Source organism: Amphiprion ocellaris, chromosome 10 (assembly GCF_022539595.1).
Source record: "Amphiprion ocellaris isolate individual 3 ecotype Okinawa chromosome 10, ASM2253959v1, whole genome shotgun sequence".
Lineage (NCBI taxonomy): Eukaryota > Metazoa > Chordata > Actinopteri > Pomacentridae > Amphiprion > Amphiprion ocellaris.
In genome coordinates, this window is record NC_072775.1 from 30,777,120 (window position 1) to 30,799,764 (window position 22,645).

The following is a 22,645-nucleotide window of genomic DNA, read 5'->3' on the forward strand; positions in this document are numbered from 1 at the left end:
GCCTAATAAAGTGGAGTTTATGCAGCTGTAATCTAACCTCAACAACAGAAATGAGCCAAATCCTGTGTTACTTCCTCATTTGTAACCGTAAAATACTTTTCCCTACCAAAATACCTTCACTGTGAGTTCAAGCTGGATATTCATGTTAAGTTTGGTAAATTTAAATGCTGAAACAGAGTTGGAGGGGATTTACCTCCTTAAGGCATTGTGAGGACACTGGTGTCTAAAATTTGCTTATATGTGAAAAAGTGGCTCAATAAACAAAACTTAAGTCTGTAATATACAAATACAGCAAGTTAAAAGCTACGAATACGTACATTTATAAGAACATTATTGCTACTGGTTTATGTAAATAATAAAAATAGCTTTTACTAAAAGTGAGAACCAGGTGCGCACTGAAGGCCTAACTCCCCACCAAAAAAACGACAATAACCCTGGTTCTGTGTGATGAGAAGTAACTGAGGTTTGAACAAAAGTTTGTAAAATTCAGTGGAACCGGCTGCCAGAGAGGACTTAAAGACTCAACTGCACACATATTGTGTCATACACCGATCAGGGATAACATTCTGACTGCTGACAGTGAAGAGAATAACTCTGATTATCTCTTCATCATGACTCCTGTTAGTGGGTTGGATCTATTAGGCAGCAAATGAATATCTTGTCCCCAAGGTTCATGTGTTAGAAGCAGAAAAAATGGGCAAGTGTAAGGGTTTGAGTGAGTTTGACAAGATGACTGGGTCAGAGCATCTCCAGAACTGCAAGTTTTGAGACCTGCAACTCCCGGTCTGCAGTGGTCAAAAGTGGTCGAAGGAAGGAACCAGTGGTGAATCAGCAACAGGGTCATGAGCAGCCAAGGCTCATGGATGCAACAGACCAGCTACTGTTCCTCAAACTGCTGAAGAAGTTAATGCTGGTTCTGACAGAAAGGTGTCAGAATACACAGTTTGTTGCGTATGAGGCCGCATAGCTGAAGACCACTGTAAGCACCAACAATGGGCATGTGAGCATCAGAACTGGACCACGGGGCAATGGAAGAAAGTGGTCTGGTCTGATGGATCACATTTTCTTTTCCATCACGTGGATGGCTGGGTGCATCACTTACCTGGGGAACACATGGAACCAGGATGCACTATGAGAAAGACTTCAAGCCAGCGGAGGCAGTGTGATGCTTTGGTCAATGCTCTGCTGGGAAACCTTGGGTCCTGCCATCCATGTGGATGTTGCTTTGACACGTACCACCTACCAAAGCATTGTTGCAGACAATGTACGCCCTTTCACGGAAACGGTATTCCCTGATGGCTGTGGCCTCTTTCAGCAGGACAATGCACCATGCCACAAGGCAAAAATGGTTCAGGAATAGTTTGAGAAGCACAACTAATTTGAGGTGTTGACTTGGCCTCCAAATTCCCCAGATCTCAATCCAATGCAGCATCTGTGGGATGTGCTGGACAAACAAGTCCAATCCATGGAGACCCCACCTCGCAACTTACAGGACTTAAAGGATCTGCTGCTAACATCTTGGTTCCAGACGCCACAGCACACCTTCAGGGGTCTAATGGAGTCCACGCCTTGATGGGTCATTGCTGTTTTGGCAGCAAAAGGGGACCAACACAATATTAGGCAGGAGGTCATAATGTTATGCCTGATCATGTATAATGCTCTCAAATTTATCAGCATTAACACACTCGTCTCACAGCTTGAACAGGGAAGCTCGTACATCCAGTGAATAATGAACTCATTTCACTCACACAGTCTCTCATCTCTCACACCTTGAATTAACAAGTTTACGTAAAAATATCTCCCTCCTCGCCTCGTCTGTCACCCTCTCGCAGACATAATGCAATAGTGTTACCAATAATCCCGTCTTCATCCTGCCTCCCCTCCAGGGAACCCGAGGAACTTGAGCTCCACAGAGCCGGGGCACGTGGGCGGCTGTGAAATTAGGATTTCCTTACCGCAGAGCTGCTTTTTTGGACCGTTTCCGCTGACACAATCAAAAAGTCGTAATTGAGTTCTGTTCTGTGGTCACACTGACATGAGCCTCGGTTTCTACTCTTTTTTTTTTCTTTTTAAAAAACTTGATTTAAAGAGAAAAAACACAGAAAAAAGAAAAATAATCCCATCCTGAATCGTGATGCTGCGAAACGGTACACACTGACTTTTCGACATATTTTTGTATTTTGAGAAAAACACATTTTGTGGTTTTTCAAGGCGACACAAGTTGCAGGATCAGTCTGACATTCAAATTAAAACTCACATCACGCCACCCTTTCTGGATATGCTTTTTGTTTGGTTCATATTCCCCTCTCATTTTGCTGTTCTAAGAGTTCCAGCTGCCATCACTCCCTTTTAAAAGCTAAAAAGCAAGAAAATCCCATTCTACTCCTAAGATAAGGCGCTGTTATAATACAAACAGGGCCATGTTTGCTTCCATTATCATTTAAATTACATTTTCACTGGGTGGATTGTTTTATTTGCTCATGTGGTTCATTTTCTCTCGGTCAACTGGCTCGATCTACGAGTGCAGGCCGAGCAGAAGCAGCTCTAGAGGCGAGGTTTCGCCTGGACATAATGCAGGGTTATGAGACGGACAGACGGACGGCGAGGGACCCCCGGCTGTCAAATCAGCAAACAGAGATGAAGACACTCCACACTTTGAGTGGGCTCAGACACCAGACAAAGTGATCGGGCCTTCGCAGACAACCTTGATCTTTCTTATTTGTCCTCTGACTCATCAGTCTTAATGAGTCAGCCAGTTTGCAGAGTCTCCGCTGAGTGTGTCTGCTGTTCATTAGGGCTCTCGCTGGTAATTGAAAGTCACGACAGCAGATGAAGATACAACAGAGGCTGGGAAACATAAAGTCGTTGCACATGTAAGCCGAGAGCGCAGATAATGAGGTCGGAGTGTGAAAGCGTCTTTGTGTCTCCTTGGGTCTGATTGCATTGCCATAGAAAATAACCGAGCTCAAAGCACCAACCGACGTCATTATAAGTTTATACAGCGAGAGATGAGACTGAGGTCGATGGAAACAAAAAGGTTTCAGTACAGCAAAGACAGAGATGATTATTGACAAAGCTTTATCATGAAAAACCAGTTTGTTGAGGGATATGCTTGATTAAGGTGTTTTATTATTGTCAGCTATCTCTGGAAATGCCAAAAACCAACAATGTGCCACTGAAGACGTACGTCTTTCATGAATAAAGAATTGAATCTTTGAAAGATGCAACATAATTTCCCAAAACAGCTGGTTACTGTCCATTGTAGCAAATATTATTCACAGAGGAGGAAAATAATGCATTTTTGGGGACTATTTCCAGCAGCGGATTAACACACATTTGGTGCTCCAGTGGATATCTGGGGCAGAAGGGATGTCTGAGTGGGACTGCAGTTAAAAAAAAAAATACAAATTTTTAAAAATAAAATTTAAAACTAAAGTGTTTGCAGAGGTTTTTTCCTGCAGAGAGGAATTTGTGGCATCTTTCAATGAGGTTTTAGGAAGCATACAATGATAAGACATAAGAAAAATATATACATGAATCCAATTTTCTCAAATGGGACTTCATTTACTCAAACATGATCTACGGACATGTTCATCAAATGGTCAGAAACAACAAACTAATGGCAATGAGTCCAGAAAAACCCTGTGTGTGCTATACTGATCAATGTGCTTTTTTTTTTTTTTTTAGGGTAGAGACTATTTATTAGTAATCAAGGAGACCAATACTGATATTTGGAATCAATATACAGTACCAGGCAAAAGTTTGGACACACCTTCTCATTCAATGGTTTTTATTTATTTCAATTATTTTGGAATAAGTATTAAGCAATAGAGTGTTAAACAAACCAGAATATGTTTTATATGTTAGATTCTTTGAGGTAGCTCCCTTTGCTTGATTACTGCTTTGCACACTTGTGGAATTACTCGCTTGCCTTCTTAATGTGTTTCAGACCAGCAGCTGTCTTGTGCAGAGGTCGGGGTAATAAACACCTGTTTGATTATTGTTGTAATCCACAGTATGGCAAGAACCATTCAACTCAGCAAAGAGGAACAACAGTCCATCATTACTTTAAGACATGAAGGTCAGTCGATCCAGAAAATTTCAAGAACTTTGAATTTATCCTCAAGTGCAGTCGCAAAAACCATCAAATGCTATGATGAAACTTGCTCACATGAGGACCGCCCCAGGAAAGGAAGACCAAGAGTCACCTCTGCTGCTGAGGATAAGTTCATTAGAGTTACCAGCCTCAGAAAACTGCCAATTAACAGCACCTCAGACTAAAGCCCACATAAATTCTTCACAGAGTTCAAGTAGCAGACAAATCTCAGCATCAAATATTCAGAGGAGACGGCGTGAATCAGGCCTTCATGGTGGAATTACTGCAAAGAAGCCAATACTGAGGATGCACACCAAGCAGAAGAGATTTGTTTGGGGCAAGAAACACAAGGAATGGACATTAGACCAGTTAAAATCTGTTAGAAATTTGAGATCTTTGGTTCCACCAAAGACACGATGTCTTTGTGAGATGCAGAAAAGGTGAAGGGATGGTCTCTACATGCATGGTTCCCACCGTGAAGCATGGTGGGGGAGGTGTGATGGTGTGGGGATGCTTTGCTGGTGACACTGTTGGGAATTTATTCAAAATTGAAGGCACACTGTACCAGCATGGCTACCACGGCATCCTGCAGCGACATGCCATCCAATCCGGTTTGCACGTACTGGGACCTGTAGTGTAATATTTTTTGGGTACAATGTGCTAAAATAAGAGATGATATAATTAGGGCAAACGCTATTAGACTGAAGACCAGAAGTAAAACTTATGTACTCAAAACATAATGGTGTAAACTTAAGGTATTATAACTTTTGACATGTATTGGAATAATATACATGAAATATATTACAAAATAATAAGGGTAAGATGTGGAGCAAAAAATCTGAACGTCTGGGCATGTTCCCTTTAAAAGATGAACTAATGATAACTTAATGCACATGTCTTCTGTAAAGTGACATCTAGGGGTGAAATATGATAACCTGACGTCATGATCTGACCAATAGATTGAGAAAAGTATAATGGTGTCAAAACTGTCACTCCTATCATACGCCCTATAGGCGTGGAAAAATCACCAACACTCACAGCATAAAAGACGGTGCACAGCTGAGGTTCTTCAGTTCTTCTTTGGGTGTTATCACTGCTAAGAATTACTCTTGGATTTTTTCTCGACAAATAAATCCTGCTGCCCTCTGAATGCTGACTTCTTTTGGTGATTTTTTGAAGATCTGAACATGGTCAAGTCAGAGACTCTGGCCTTGATTTGTAACTTAGTTTACACCTCATCAGACCATCATTTATTTTTTAACAGGACAATGACCGCAAACACACCTCCAGACTGTGTAAGGACTATTTGACCAAGAAGGAGAGTGATGGAGTGTCAGATGACCTGGCCTCTGCAGTCACCTGACCTAAACCCAATCCAGATGGTGTGGGATGAGATGGACCTCAGCACCTCTGGGAAGTAATCCAAGACTATTGGAAAACCATTCCAGGACACTACCTCATGAAACTGTTTGAGAGAATGCCAAGAATGTGCAAAGCTGTCATCAAAGCAAAAGGGGATACTTTGAAGAATCTAAAGCAGGGCTATTCAATTAAAAATTGACTCGGGCCGGATTTTCAGACTAAGAACATGAGCTGGGCCGGATGTTTTTAGCAGACAGTGAGCAAAGTTAACCATTTAAAATAAACACAAACAGATAAGATAACAAACAAACTGGATGTTTATAAACGTATTGCCACATCCAAAAGGACATAAACACAATAGAAGAGCAGTACTTAAACTAAACCTGTGCTGAAATACTGCTTCTTTAAATTTTACATTTCAAACACACAACTTCAACACATTTTCATAGGTAAATATAAGCACAGGTTAAGGTGCATATGAACATAAAAACTAAGTGCCGATTAGAAACACCATCTTTTGTTTTGGTCACATCTCAAAGTGCATTAAAAAGTAACTTGCTTAACAGTAACTTTTCAGAACTTGAGACATTTTTCTTCTTTTGAAATAACAAAAAACAGAGTTTGTCCCTGTCTATATTTGGTCTCATCTGAGACAGTCACAGCTTCAGTGCATATAATCAAAAAAAATAAACAGTAGGCACAGTGATAGTTACTATCCCTTTGGAGCGAAATAAAGCTTACATCAAAGTGCATAATAAAGTGCAACTAAGTGAAACAACTGTCAAAACAAAATGTCTTTCTTAAATATTAAACTTCTAATAAGTGACCAGAAAATAGTCACATAAATACATAAAACTATCTTTAGTGTCTGCTACAGCACGCTGCTTTGTTGCACTTACCATGTCTCGAAGACATCTGTGGCGAGAATGTTTGACGTGTCAGACCTGTTTCATAGCAGATGTCACACTCGTCTTAACTTTATCGTCCGTTAAAACTTCATCCACAACAGCCAACATGCAGTCCTTCACAGTTTCTGAGTCTGTGAACAGCCTCTTTTTCGTGGCCCTTTCCTGAGCTGTGCAGGTCCGCTTCATTGTAGTACAGCTCCGGTTGTAAGATGCAGTCAAACTCTGAATTATAGCCGCTCTCTCATGACATCCCTCGGGAAAGTTTGTCCGATACGCGGCATGTTTTTTCAATGTGGTGTCTTCGGACATGATAATCTTTGAGCGCTGCAACGCACTCGTTGCAGAGTAAACGCATTGGTTTGGCGTTCGGACTTGGTGGTAAATAAATAAATACTTGTCAGTCCACGCAGGATTAAACCGACGGTTTTCCTCGCCGATTTGTCGTTTCAGGATAGAAAAAGACACGCTGCCATTTTCGCCTGTATGGAACTGCTAATGTTAACTTTTCAAACGCGATTCCTCAACACAATGCATTGTGGGTTAGTTGCTAGGTTACGGTAAGTGTTGCATTCAATGTTTGCAATGATGTTGGGATTTTTGTAAGAACTTGTCAGTGTTACTGAAAAATGTTTTTCTGTTTTTCTCGGACCCAAGTCCCAATCACTCAGCAGTTGCTTTAGGGCCACTCGAGGGTTGCTTTCGGGCCGCATGTGGCCCGCGGGCCGCTAATTGAATAGGGCTGATCTAAAGCATATAACAAATTCTAATTTGTTGAACACTTTTTTGTCAACATCATTCCATATGTGTTCTTTCATAGTTGTACTGTCTTTAGGATTAACCTACAATGTAGAAAATAAATAAAAACCACTGAATGAGAAGGTGTGTCCAAACTTTTGACTGGTACTCTACGTTTGCAGTCAAAATGAAAATCTTGCTGTCAAAATTTAGAATGACACAAATTAACCTTTTCCATATTCTTCCATCAGTGTTGATTTGGGCCACAACTAAAAATTATGTTCATAGTCGAATAATTCCTCGATTACTTTTTCAATTAGTCAATCGGTTGTTTGGTCTTGAACATGTCAGAAAATGGTCAAAAATGTTCATCTGTGCTTCCAAAACCCAAGATGACGTCCTCAAATGTCTTCATTTGTCCACAAGGATATTTAGCTACTGTCAAAGAAGATGAAAGAAACCAGAAAACGTTCACATTTATGAAATAAGAATCGAAAATTTTACATTTAAAAAAAAAAACAAACTCATAACACAGTCAATTATCCAAAAAATGTCCAAAGATTTATTCAATAGTTGACAACTGAGAGCCAAAAGTAGCACGTGGAATTTAACTAACTTTACTGAGAATCGGTTGGGGGAAAAAACACAATACTTATTGTACTTTTTTGTAAACATACTAAATATCTGCTAATTGACTATTAATGGATACATAGAATAATAGTATTTATAAATCTTAACATTTTTATATACTGCATTTGAGAGGGGAACGTTAGAGAAAAGAAGCAAAAGCAAATCTCTCCTCCGTTGTTATTTATCTGTCTCATGTGCTGTGAAACCACCAGAGGTCTGGAAGTCAAAGGCATCATAATCTGTTTAATTCTATAGTTTTAATCCCAGACCATCTGGGGAAATATGGCAACAGGTGGAGTATAATCAGGAAAATCCTTTTCCTGCCAACAGCACTCTGGGTAAGGTGCCCTTTAACACAATAATTTAACACACAGCAGGTCTGAATATTGGCGGAAAGAGCTGCACATCCACTTCTGTTTGTTTGGATTTCAGTTTGTAAAAAAGAAGAAGTGCACCTCTGCCGACCAGTTTAAATGTAAAGCCTGTATGAGGCATCTAGAGATGGTTGTATTTTAAACAGGGTTGCAAATAATAAACTGGCCATGCTTAATAAGTTACCATTTATAGGTTTTATAAGGTGCAACTCATGTCTTTATTAACAGTAAATAATTTACGAGTAGAACTGTTATAAGCAGTGCAGGACTTAAAAAAAACATCTGTGACATTCAAGTTCTTGACAAAATTAACACAATGATAACAAAATGTTTCAGGTGTCTGTGGAGTTACTCGCACTGCCAGGAGGAAACAAATACTCCACAATGCAGCTTTATTAACAACTACTAATGGTTTGTCAGGCTGTGAAACACCTCTTCTGCTGGTATGTTCAAAGTGTTGCACAAATTACAGTTTTGACAGCACTAAGGGGAAAGCAAAGCGACAGTATTTTATCCTTAGTGGGACATAAATATGTGCATTAGTATTCCATTCAAAAATTGTGAACATTTAGCACTACAAGCCAAATATGTGGCTCTAGAGGAGAAGTCTGGGGTTTTCAATGTTTGGGAAGCATGAATATTCGGACAAAATTTCATCGCAACCCATTCAGTAGTTGTTAAGATATTTCAGTGTGGACCTACTATAGACACGCACCATTTTAAAACCTTTAGTTTGGCATTTGGCTGACAGTATCTTTTAGGACTGGATGTGATGAATGAGGCATGGATCTGACTGAGAACTTGAGGAAACTACGTATATTGGCATGACCTGACAAGCACAAGGTAGTACCGCAAAAATACAAACCATGCTCCACCGTCTATTTTACTCTAAATGGAACCATAATTTACAAAACCAACATCACGCCGCATTGACGAAGATTTAGAAATGAAAATTAAAGCCATGAACCCTGTAGGAAAATATTTACTGTAGTAACAAATTGTGCGAGTAGTAGGCTCATTTTCTCATTGGCGTCTATACAATTAGACATCAATTTGCAACCAGGAGTCGCCCCCTGCTGGCATGAAAAAGAATGCATGTTTAAGGCTTTAGCATTGGCATCAGTTTTTAGACCCAGAAGCTACTTCCATCTTTTATATAAAGTCTATGTGACCAACTAATGGATCAATATAGCAAAAAAAAAAAAAAGACTATTTGTCCCTATAATTGCTTCAAAGCTGAGATTCTATCATTAGTTTCCACTTTAGTTGATCAAACATGAGTGAGCACAATCTTTTCAGAACCTGAATTTGAATGTATGGAAATTTTATATTGCTAGAAACCCATAAGGAAACACAGCTGACACAAAGGTGACAACACTGCTGCGCTGAAGCAGATGTCTGTACAGTTCTCAGGGTGTTGCTGCCATAGTAACAGAAATGTGGAGCTTCCTACACATGTTGTCAGCGAGGTGCTTTGTGTTTGCAGTCCCACGCTCACAAAGGCATCACAAGGTCATGATGCGGGGTTATTCTAAAGTACTTTAAGCTGTTTTGTACAGCTGCACACCGAGTTCACAATTTGATTTTACCAATGTTTTTAATGACAAAATCAAACTTTTCATTTCTTTTAGGGAAAGTCGAGTTAAAGTTTGAGCTTTAGTTCAGAGAAAGTGGAAACTGAAGTGACCTGATGTAATACAAAAGCAGATTATTTCTGACAATTCTCTCAAAATGTCACATTTTTGGAAGGCAATTCTGTCAGCTATCAACGCTGTTCAAGAGTTCTAACCTAAATTTAGTGTTATGTGTTTATGAAACTACTCGTCAGAGTTGGTTGACTAAATAAATCTTGCATCAGAAAAACTTGCAGCGGCACTAATTTACGTTTTTATATAAACAATGGATCATAAAACACAACTGAAGCCAAAACAGGGAGCTGTTTTCAGTCTCCGATAAACCGGCTTTACTCCACCTCCACAGCAGACAGTCAAATTAATGACAAACTGATAATATAGTCGAGCATTTAGCATTTCAGAATTGAGGTTCTCTGCCAGAAATAGGTGTGTAGCTCCCTCTGGGTTCGAAGGAAGTTGCTGCCCCAAGTGAAGAAGCATCTTGAGTTCTTGTTCACAGGTGCCAGGAAAATCAAGCATGAGATAGACAGAAGTATTGGTGCCATGTCAACAGTATAGTGGATGTTGTGCCGAACCATTGTAATAAAGAGCCGACTGAGCTGGAAGGCAAAGCTCTCGGTTTATCAGTCGATCTAAGTTCAAACCCTTGCTTATGGTCATGACCTTTGGGCAATGACTGAGAGAATGAGAATGCAAGCATTCAAAATGAGCTTCCTGCCAAGAGTGGCTGCTCCTCCATGTTGAAAGAACCTGATAAGGATGACTCCCGTGCAACTTCTTTTAGAGGTTTCCAAGGCAGCCAACCTCTAAGACTCACTTAACACCATTAACAACTTAATGAAGAGATTACATACACCGATCAGGCATAACATTATGATCACCTCCCCAATTGTGTTGGTTCCCCTTTTGCTGCCAAAACAGCCCTGACCCATCAAGGCATGGACTCTACTAGACCCTTAAAGGTGTACTGTGGTATCAGGCACCAAGATGTTAGCAGCTGATCCTTTAAGTCCTGGAAGTTGCGAGGTGGGGCCTCAGTGGGTCGGACTTACTTGTCCAGCACGTCCCACAGATGCTGGATTGGAGTGAGATCTGGGGAATTTGGAGGCCAAGTCAACACCTCAAACTGGTTGTTGTGCTCCTCAAACCATTCCTGAACCCTTTTTTCTTTGAGACACAGCACATTATCCTGCTGAAAGAGGCCACAGCCATCAGGGAATACCGTTTCCATGAAAGGGTGTACATGGTCTGCAACAATGCTAAGGTAGGTGGTACGTGTCAAAGTAGCATCCACTTGGATGGAAAGACTCAAGGTTTCCCAACAGAACATTGCCCAAAGCATCACACTGCCTCCGTGGACTTGCCTTCTTCCCATAGTGCATCCTGGTGCCATGTGTTCCCCAGGTAAGCGACGCTCATGCACCCAGCCATCCACATGATGTTAGAGAAAACATGATTCGTTAGACCAGGCCACCTTCTTCCATTGTTCCGTGGAGCAGTTCTGATTGTTGCCTAATGTTAGCGGTTTCGGTGGTACACGGGTCAGCATGGGAACCCTGAGTGGTCTGCAGCTATGCAGCCCCATATGCAACAAACTGTGATGCACTGTGTATGCTGACACCTTTCTATTAGAACTAGTATTAACTCTTCAGCAATCTGAGCAACAGTAGCTCGTCTGTTGGATCGGACCACACAGGCCAGCCTTCGCTCCCCACATGCATCAGTGAGCCTTGGGCCGTCCATGACCCTGTTGCTGGTTCATGATTTTGTGAAAATAACTTGCATTAAGTAATCTAACAGAGAACTTAAGAATGGTCTGACGCCATAGAGTGAGTGAGTGAAAAGTCACTAATATCTGTCAGCTAAATTACCTGAAGGGTTTGGAAGCAGAGTGGTCTAATCCATTTTGTGTAGTTTTGGACAAAAATGGGTTCAAAGTTTTGTGTTTTCAAGAATGGTCTAACAGTCGAAGTGCCACTGTAATGCTATGTTTAGGTTGTGGGTTAGACCACTTTACCACTAAAGCCTAGACCATAAAATATTACAGAAATTATTAAAATCAACTTGCACAAACCCCTTTACACAGAAGATGGCAGTGCAACAGAAACAGATCCAGCTCTTCCCCTTTCCTTTTGTATTTCTTTGCATTGTGCTGCATCTCTGCTGCATATTAAAAAATTAGGTAAAGCAAGACATGCACTCTCGTCCAAGAACTTATATCAGCTTTTCTCACTTCTATAAAAACTTTTCGCATTTACACTTTTCCTCTTTTTCTACCTTTTCGGTACAAGCAATTACAGGCGAAGATCCAAATATGATCGAGTCAGACCCAGCGTAAAGGCAATCTCTCTCTGGGAGTTAGACTCCGCTCTGCTCATTTACTTTGCAGCTCTTATCGACTTTCCTCTTTTTCTCCTCTAAGAAGTAGAATTTACATTTAAATGTCATTTCTTATCCTACCCAATTTGTGTTTACTTCAGTGAATAGGAACTGTGGGTAAACAGCTACAGTACTTCTGGCTGGCCTTTTTCCAGACGTGGAGAGGAAGCGAAAACAAATTTATGTTTTCCTAAGCTTTCACTTAATGAAGTCGAACTTCCACTGCAGCACAGCAGTGAGCTGTGAGAGCTGAGGAGGTTTCCTATGTCAGCACCTGGTTTACTTTTGAGCCATCTTGATCTGGAACAACTTGCGAAAAATACACCTGATTGTCTCACTGACTTCCTGCCCCACGCTCCTCCCACACTGACTGCTTCATTGCCACCTTTAAATACAAACACACAACTTCTTCTGCCTGTGGGTTCAGTCAATAAATAAAAAGGACCGATGTGGGCATGCGGCAAAAAGGAAAGAACAAAATTTACATAGCTCCTGCTCACCAATTCACCAGGGCGCAGCCACAAAACAGTGAATAGAACAGTTGTGAGAAGGAGGATACTTCAAAGACTGGCTGTTCGACTTGTATCGACTCAAGTCCAGTAAAAAGCAAAGTTTTGTATTTTGTGGACAGAAAAGACACAAAAATAATTGCATATAAACTCCACTCTACTCCATCCTGAACTGTTGGATTCAGATTGGCGATCCTGGAGGTCATCTGATGGCACTCTGTCTTGCTGATTGTCAATGATGTATCTGTTAAGCTCAAACCTGATGGGATGTTATGTTGTCCGTGCTGGTGAAGAGTTAACCATTACAGCTCCCCTTAATGGTTTACAGTAGGAACCGCACATGCAGAAACCATCCATTTACCTTCTCCCAAAGGACTCCTCAGGCCAAAGTCCAGATTTCCACTTGATAAATTATGTTTCTTGGCCTGAGTAGTTCTTTTTTTCTCCTAGGTCTACCCCAGTCATGGATTCTTTGCAGCATTTCGACCATGAAGACATGATTCACCGAGTCTCTGCTCAACAGTTGACGTTAAGATGTGTCAGCTCTGGGAAGCACTGACACCAGTTCTAATCTGAAGTGCTGTTAATTGCTGATTTTTGGTGACTAATTTACTTCTTCTCGGCAGCAGAGGGGACTCTTGGTCTTCATTTCTGGAGGCATGAAGGCCAGTTTCATCACAGCGTTAGAAGAAAAGTGCTTGAATTTCTCCAGACTGACTGAGCATCATGTCTTAAAATGATATCAGACTGTTGTTTCTCATTGCTTAGTTGAGCAGTTCTTGGCATAACACAGAGTACTACGGTAGACGAATAGCGCTAGGGTGGTCTCAAATGCATTACAAGGCAATAAATTCTACCAGTTAACTTCCGTGAAGACTTAGGATATGGCAGAGATGGTACAGGTGCATTATATTTCCACCTTTATTCTGACTTTCTAATGTTTCAATGTCCTGAGTTTTGTAGGAAATAGAAAAAAAATTAAGAAAAATTTACAAATTCTTCTGTTCTGATTTTGTGCTGCTACTGCTACTTTGCAGATTTCACAGTAAAAATATGATCAGTTCATTAAACATGAGGCACCGTTGAAGCTTTAACCACTGCAAAAGTTAAAGTAGCCTCATCTCCAGAAACTACAGTATGTATAAACACAGCTGCTACATGAATCCAATAATACGTCCTTTTACAGTTAATTCTTACTACGTGTTTACTTATTTCTATTTAACATTCTGAATGCACAACTTTTATTTGTAACAAGAGTATTTTTATATTGTTGGATCTGCACAAGATTTATCTTTCATATTCTCAGTTTTCAAGCCGCTGTGGACGGTGGTCAACGCTGACCTCTCCTGGGAACACAACAACAAAGTTATCGCCTGAGAGGATTTGTTTTTTCTTTTGCTTCAATACTCGCACATCTAACACTCTGACCTCTTGTTAAGATCAGTGGGGTGAGATTGTTGTATTATTTATTATTTCATGTATCTGCTGGGAAAGGTTTTGTTTCCCTGGTCAAACTTTCACTGCTAAAAAACTATCTTTTAGGACTAGTTCCCCAGCTAGCAGGACAAACGGCTCGGCCTGAAATATCCATAACATAACAGAGATGTATTTTCTATACAAGTCACTGTAAAAACTTTTCAATTGCTTTTTGCATCGTATTTAAAGTTCTGGTATCGAGGCACTTCCCTTAAAGTGCTGAGTGCACAGTTTCTGAAACAATTGGCTGCAAAGTGTGTATAGCAGCTGCCAACCTGCCTCCCTCTGCAGCAGTTGCACCACAGGACACGATATCTCCTCCTGAAAGGTACAAACAGCAGCAGCCTGCATTACCTTCAGCACAAAACTGGAGCAAGAAGCTGAAGACGGCATTAAAAACATAAAGCCGCACAGTCTGTGAATGTACCGATACAAAATAGAATACTACAAGAAGATGGAGATCCATTAATAATGGGAATCTACTTGACGAAAAATAAGCAGCAGCTGGTGTTGTCTCCAGATGCCTATAATCTAAATATGACGACACATTACAAGCGAAGAGCAGCTGAGACTGTCAGATGCAAATATTCAATTTAACTTGCAGATTAACGTATTTTAATTACATCTGATGAGGAGAACTTATGTGAAACTATTTTATAGGAAAAAGGGGGATGTTCAACATGTAAGGATAGTATGTCGATTATGGTTGTTAACAGGAAATTTCCTTGCCTCCATATAGAACTATTTACTCCGATCAGCCACAAACTTATGACCACTGACAGGTGAAGTGAATAACATTGATCACATTAGTACTATGGGGTGTTCTGCTGGAAAACCGTGGATTTTGGCATCTGTGTTGATGAGACTTGGACACCAAAATACAGAGCGTCGCCAAACGAGCAAAATCCCTCATGCAAATGGAATCCCAAATATCACTAGTCTACCCTCACAGGGGAATGCACCCCATCACATCGCAAAAACATCAATCAGAAACATCTTGAGGAACATGACAATCACCCAAGATGATGATCTGACCTCCAAACTTCCTGGATCAAGCATCAACAGGATGCAGTGGAGCAAGTTTGATTCACCACTGCACAAACCGGAGTACCCAAAAGATTCACTGCCAACGTCCTGGTCCAGACCCCATAGGAGCAGTTCTCTGGTCCAGGCCCAATGGTTCAGAGCATTTTTGATGACATGAGGGGGACCAACCCAATATCAGGCAGGTGGTCATAATGTTACACCTGATCGGTGGAGCTTAGCACTACTAGCTTCAGAAAATAGTGACTTGGTAGCTAAAAAGTTGGTATAAAGTTGTGGAGCTGAATGACCGTTCTATTGTTTAAGCTTTGTGATGCAGTGTACAGCACCAAAAAGTCCGTTTTCCTTGTGATAATGTGGATTACTTGGCTAGTTTTTTTTCCCCCTCTTTACAATTCTACAATTTCATTCAGCAGATGCTTTCATTCAAAGCGACATACATCTGAGAGTAGATCCAACACAAGCAGGAGAAAACAAGTGCCGTAAAACAAGTTCAAGCTTGATAAGACCATGGTGTCTACACCAGGAAGTGCTCTGCCAACAAGTCTTAATCAAAGTTTCAACAACATTTACCAACTAACCGCTATTTCCTGTGTTCTAGATCTCAGCTTGCTCTGTTTGGAGTTTGCTTCAGTCTCTCTTTAAAGGCTTTTAGTTCTTTAAGAGGCGATATTATGTAGAACTAGAGGTCGACCGATGTATCGACCGGCCGATATTTTGGGCCGATATATGGACTTTTTTCAATATCGGCCATCGGCCGATATTTACAAATAAAAAGCTGATTTGTGATCAGGCACCTGTACGGGCAGCTTCCTCGACCGCTTTTCCCTTAGAAGGACCCCCGGCACTCAGAGAGCGGAGCATGAGCGGAGCAAGTGAGCCAGGCAACAACAAGCCTCGCTCCACACCTGCTTATTTGGTAAAAAAAAAAAAAAAAACAGGTAAGAGATTTGTTTCTTGGTAAGAGAGAAAATGCAATTGCACTTTCAGGTTACTTTTTAATTGTATTTTTTGTAAACTTTAAGTATTTTTTTTATGTTATTGTACTTTTTCACTTTTTGTGTTCAATAAATGTTAGCGTTCTACTAGTGTATTTAATTTGTAATATATACATGTATATACTTCTGGTGTTTAAATTGCCTTTTGTAATCGATGTGCTTAAAAAAATAAATAAATAAATTTTTAAAAAAAAAGGATATCGGCCTTAAAAATCAGCTTCTACGATCGGCTTTAGATATCGGCTGAAATTTTTTTTCAAAAATCGGTATCGGCCTTTGAATATCCCATATCGGTCGACCTCTATGTAGAAGTACTACATATGCAAAGGTAAGCTTTGGGTAACATGGTTTTTGTCTGTTTTCAAGTATGCAAATGTCTTTATGTGGACTTCAGGTGGAGTAACTACTGATCTAAGTGAACATTCTGCACCGAGTTTGACGGAGCTTATTAACCCAAAAGAAATCAGCCATGTCCATCATAAATCGTGTGATTTATGTTGACTGGCTGTCAAACATCCTGACGACACACGAACCGATAAAAACCCAAATCCTGGATAAACAAGGGATTGACGGCATTTCTATACACAGCCAGAGTTGCAAAAATACTTGACTGGAGGTTGTTCCTCACCCAGACTGCATTCAGGCTTCATCGCTCAAGGACATATTTAAGACAAAAACTGAAAAACTTGAACAAAAAAATAAAGACACATGCTGGTCAAAACACATAATGCCCTGGATTTTTATTTCATTTTGTGACAATTCAAGAGGATTCTTAGTCTTTCCCATGTGTGTATGTGTGCGGTGGAAGAGTCTACAAAAACAAAAGAAAACAAAAACTCATGAATCAACTGGGCCATTGGAATGGGCATTGGGATTGTGGTACAGACAAAGAAAAACTACAAGTAGCCTTGTTCAGTACCAAACTCTTCACAGAAGAGAGCGATTTTTTTTAAGGTTTTTCTTTTTACCCAAATGAAGGCACCCGATAACTTGTGGTTCGCGGCCTTTCAGCCTTCTGGAGAGTTTTTAAAAGTAGAGACAACGATCTTTGTTTTTTTTCCTTTCAATTAATTCATGTTTTCTTCCTTATAATACAGAAGCTGGAATGATAATAAATGTCAGTTACTGCATTTTTTTTTTACTCCCTTATAGTCTTTTTTGTTTTTGATCAACAAGTAACAAAAGAATGAAGTCTTTCGTGAAGAAATTTAAAATTTAAAAAAAAAAAAAAGGGGGAGATACAAAAATATTTATTTTAAAAAAATGATAAAAGGGGGGTGGAGATTATCTTTTAGACAGAACATAAAGTAAATACAGTCATCTGGTGCAAACCAGAGACCAAAATCATACAAAAGCAGCATCAATCAATTAAAAAACAAATTATATAGTGCTTAGATACGTCAGAAGCAGCAAAGTCTTCTGGGAAAGTCTTCATCCCCATTGTTTTGTTACTTGTCTCAGGAATAATAAATGTATGGAAGAGCTTTGTGGAGACTGATTAACCCACTGACAAACTGATGCCTACAACAAACAAATTCACACCTGTCTTCTTCTACTGTCCTGCGCCTGAATCTGTATGAATGCATGTCTCCATGGGTTCAACATGACACATGGGAACATCGTGGAAGAACGCCCAAGCAAGGCGGGCGAGCTCCCGGCCATGTTCACAACATCCAAAGAAATACACTTTTTTTTTTAATCTAGCTAAACACTGACTACAGCACGGGGAACCGGTGAGGGGTACAGTGTATTAAAAAAAAAAAAAAAAAAAGGGATTAAAGAAAAAAAACATGAACGGGGGAAAAAAAACCTCTGTAAACACGGCACAATAAATAGATCAAACAGCAGGTTCCGCACCATGCATGTGATGACATACATTTTTCTGTGGTACAACTTTCACACCTCATACTCGCACCAGTTGCAGTTTGTCGTTTTCTCTTTTTAATTTTGATTTTTTTTTCTTTTTTATGTCTCGAGAGTGCAAAACATCACAAATGAACAATTCTGTATTCAAGTAATGTTATATACAAGAACAGGGGCCGGGGAGGGGGGTATTACAAATATGCAGTACTGTACATATAATTGCCATATTAAGAATTTACAGACGATCTCTTATTAACAGTAACAAATAGGGAAATGGGGGAGGAGGGAGGAAAAAAAAAATTGTACGAGACGAGCATTGCAATTAAGTCCCAAAACTGTTGCCATGGAAACCCAGCCTTGCCGTGCTCATTCCGCCACCACTTGCATTCACGACTACCAAATGATGCATAGCACCTAAAAAAAGGAGAGAGAAAACAACACCAAAGGAGTCACGCTTCCTCCGAGCCGTGGACGAGAGGCTACGTAACCTCCATGGCCACTGTGTTCTCTGATAGACTGTTCAGTGCTGGCTTGTCTTGTTCGTGATTCTCCCTGCGGGCAAAAGAAAAGAGACGGTAAAACACAGTTAGCAGCAGCAGGAAGGCGGTTTAAAGCAGTTTTGGTAGTGGAACAGCAGTTCTTTTTCACTGCAGGAACATTAAACTAATCTGGGCTGTCTGAAAACCACAACTTTTAAAAAAAGCTTTGTTGCGAGGCTTTTGTTTTTGTGTCTGTTTTATAAGCTGGAGTGCTACTAAAAAGGAAAAAACTACAAAGTAACAACAGCTAGATGTCATCAGAAGCATGTTTGAGTGCTTCGCTGCAGATAATGTCGTCGTCACAGAGGGGCCTTTTCAGCCTGTTGTGTATTTCCTTATTGAATTCTGTGCATTAAGTCCCAACTAGGGAAAAGAGCTGCAAACTAGCTTCTGCAGTGTTGTGGGACATGGCACCAGTCCATCCTATGTAACTGTCCATATAAAAAAACATAATTAAACCTGCATATAAATAAACTGATTATCTGACCGCCGGTGGGCAACAGATACAAGTTGTAAACAAAACGTTGGCACATGCTCACCATTTAGAAGTTTATACAGCATATTTTTTAGCCAACAGTTGTTGTGCAGTGTTTTTCATATGAAATTGTTTACATTTTCACCTTTTATTCACTCTCTTTAGTCTGTTTTTGGTTCTTTCTTCTAACTCCCGATGGACTGGGTCTTCTAAATGCTCATCAGCTAGTTGCCGACTGTGTCTGGGTGTCATTTGTGACATTTTAGTGCTTTTTCTGGGGAAAAAGATATGTTTGTGGCTGAAAGCACTCTGAAAGCAGTGAGAGTGAACGGAAACCAAATGGAAAGTCGTAGCCAGACAGCTAAGCAATGAGTACATCGTCTCCATGTACCTAAAGTGACGACACATCTGCCTGAAAAGCTGATTAACTGCAGCAGCAGAGTATCTTCAATTTAACAGGGATGAAATGCAACTCTACTAAACTGGCACCCGTATAGGTAAAGAACAGTTCCTAAAGTTCCTGCAGCAGAAAAGAGCTTTAACCGCCAAGACGAGAAATCTAAAATACATACAAATAATCTCATCAATAATTACTAAAATGCTTATTTCATATTATAACTTAGTCTGTTTATGCAGAAAAAGTTGTAGCTTTCATAATATGATCAAAGGATGAAAGCCTATCCTGTAAAAAGCCAAGTTCTTGTTATTTTTGGATGATTTTTTCCTCTACACAAGCCTCTCTACCTGTTATTAATCAGCAGGTCTCCGCCTTCTGAAGACACTGACTAGCATCACAGAATCAGGTTTTGTTCAGTAACTCCTGGTGAAACTTTAGTGCTAACATCTTTTCTCTTATGCTTGTTTGAAGAACTCTTCTGACTATTACTGTCATATGTCACTCTAAGCTAAAAACATAAACTTGGACATTTTCCATCGCATGTTACTGTAATTACTGGGAGTAGCCCTGACACCCATTTCGTTTTTTCTCACCTGGGCACTATGTCCAGCGTCGAGGCCGAGGCTGTAGTGACCTTGGGTTTCTGACAGTTGGCGGTTGCTGCGTGGGCGAGCTTTAAGGCGGATGTTGACATGGTGGTGCTCAGCGTCCGGGGGGCGTGGATGCGCTTGCCGGTGGGAACACCCAGACGGAGGCTGCTGTTGTTGTTTCCCAGCAGGACCTGAGTGGCGGCGGTGTTAGTGGTGTTGGCGGGGTGGGCGGTGCCGTTGTTGTTACTGGTAGCGGAGGTGGAGCTGGTGGTGCTGCAGGGGTGGAGCAAGGCGGGTGTCGGGGTAGTGGTGGGAGGAGCCGGGGCGGCGGGGGATGGGGACGCTGTGCTCGAGAGGTGCAAGCCCTTGTAGACACCTGAGGGGGTCAGAAGGAGTCGGCGGTGGTGGGAGAGGGGGTGACGGGGTGGATTTGGGATGTGGAGATGCAACAATTCAATTATTAACTGCTTTTGGGTGAAAAATTTTGCAGTTTATATGAGAAATTTAAAGAATTAAATACAAACTCCTGCTATTACTTTTCCAGTAGAGCAAAGTTTAAAAGCAGCTTATTTTGAACGTGTGAATGAAAAGTTGCTGAAAGTGTTGAACCAGCTTGGAGAAGTTGTAAAATATTAAAAGTCTACTGTGAGACAGAAGGTCGTGTATGAGGAGGATTTATTTGCTTTCTCTGCAATCCTAAAGAAGAGTATTGGAACAAAAATTCTTTCACACCGATTATCTGACTTTTTGGTTGCAGCAGTTTTATCTGTGAAGGACAGATTCTGCACCGTTTTCATCTGCACAATAATCTCAAATGAAAACTCCTCTTTTTCCTCAGTTATCTACTAAATCCTGCTGCCTGAAAAGACGTCTGTAGGCAGGTTGGTGTTGCACTTTCTGTTCCGACTGCTTTGTGTTGTTATCTGCGCTTTGCTGCGCTCCATTATGGGTCTTGTAACTGTAATTACTTCACCCTCATTGTTTGCTTTGTTCAGTGTCACCGCATTGCGAAATCGAGGTGAAGTGGGCTTTAAATCTGAAGTGCTTTCATTTTATCCATGTTGTTGCTGTGTTATTTTTAAAAACCTAACTGTATTTTGGGGGTACAAATAATCACAAGTTGGCGTTAATTTTACATATATTAAGACTGTTACTAGACACAAAAAATGGAAGTAATAATGTAGACCAGGGGTGTGAATCATGCGGCTCGTGGGCCAAAACCGGCCCGCCAGAGGGTCCAATCCGGACCGTGGGACAACTTTGTAAAGTGTAAAAATTACAGAGAAGACATTAACTGCAAACTGTAAATCTGTAAAACTATAAATTTTAAATCATTTCAAGACCATGACAAGTTGTTTAATCATCAAGTACAATACTATATTGGTCACTGTTCTTTTGTGTCTCATTTTTAAAATATTTTGTCTTTGTTTTGTTGTTTTTTTATCATTTGTCTCATTTTTTTCTCGTTTTGTCATTTTGCTTTATTCGTAGTTTTGCGTATTGTTTTTGTCGTTTTGCGCGTCCTTTTTGTATCATTTGTCTATTTTTTTGTCGTTTTGTTCCTTTTTTGACATGTCTCATCTGTATCCATTTTTTGTTGCTTTGTAACTTTTGTTTAATGTTTTGTTTTGTTTCATGTCATTTGTCTTATTTTTGTCATTTTGTCTGATTTTTTTTAAAAATATTTTGTCTTGTTTTTATTGTTTTGTCTTTTTTTTTGTCTGACTTGTCATTTTGATCATAAAGTAAAATACTATATTGCTCAGTTCCAGGTACCTGTGGCTGTTTTGCGTCTTTGTAGACTGACCTGTAAGAAACTGAATTCATTTTTCTTAAGAAGCTTCAGGTTGTTCATGAGGTTTGGTAAAAAGATGGTTCCTTAAATGTGAACATTTTCAGAACATATTTTTTTGCACTAAAACAAAGGAAAAGATTTGGAGTTGTGGTTATTCATAGGTTATTATGCTGTGATTTTACTGGTCCGACCCACTTGAGATCAAATTGGGCTGTATGTGGCACCTGAACTAAAATGAGTTTGACACCCCTGATTTAGACCATTGATAGCTTTAATAAATAATAATGACTAATACTCCAGCCACGACTGTGAAGGCCAGCTGCACCGTCTTCAAAGCTGACGGAGGCCACCAGCCATACTTGTGGTTGTGGGGGAGCTGCCATACCTGAGGGGGAGAGGACGCCGTTGACTCCGCCTCCCAGGGCTAGCTCCTCCTTGGTTTTCAGAGCCAGCAGTTGGTCGGCGGTGACGAGGGCCGAGGCGGCAAACTGAGCGCTGGCCTGGTCCAACGTATTCGCCAGGCCCTGTCGGAGGAGAAGGAACGGGGGTTTAACCTGAGGTGAAGAGCGACGGAAGGAAAATGTAACGGAAACCGAGCAGATGTAAGCGTCTGCTGAAGGCTTGCTGAGCTGGATGCTGACCTGTGTGCTGTTGGCAGTGGCGGTGCTGTTGGCTTGCTGTTGCAGCTGGATTTGCTCCAGCTGCTGTTTCTGCATCAGGGCCAGCTGCTCCTGATGCTGCTGGTACTGTTCGGCTGTGAAAGCTGAGAGGGACAAAGGTTCCGTTACAAATCCTACGCATATTTAACATTGCACACTCTATGCAAACCAACACAATATGC

At 40.6% G+C, this 22,645-nt stretch overlaps 1 protein-coding gene across 3 annotated transcripts in view; it reads right to left on the reverse strand.

Annotated features, from left to right (window-relative positions):
- Positions 1–16,870: 16,870 nt before the first annotated feature.
- epc1b (enhancer of polycomb homolog 1 (Drosophila) b) overlaps positions 16,871–22,645 on the reverse strand; it is a 32,515-nt gene continuing 26,740 nt past the window's right edge. For 2 of the 3 annotated variants that reach the window (XM_023269102.3, XM_023269100.3), the window contains 4 exons: positions 22,446–22,567; positions 22,190–22,358; positions 20,013–20,385; positions 16,871–18,560 (listed from right to left, as the gene is read on the reverse strand). In XM_023269102.3, coding sequence (XP_023124870.2) covers positions 18,488–18,560; positions 20,013–20,385; positions 22,190–22,358; positions 22,446–22,567 — 737 coding nt within the window. In that variant the 3' untranslated portion in view covers positions 16,871–18,487. The remainder of the gene's footprint in view (positions 18,561–20,012; positions 20,386–22,189; positions 22,359–22,445; positions 22,568–22,645) is intronic. The other variant, XM_023269101.3, reaches the window with a different exon arrangement.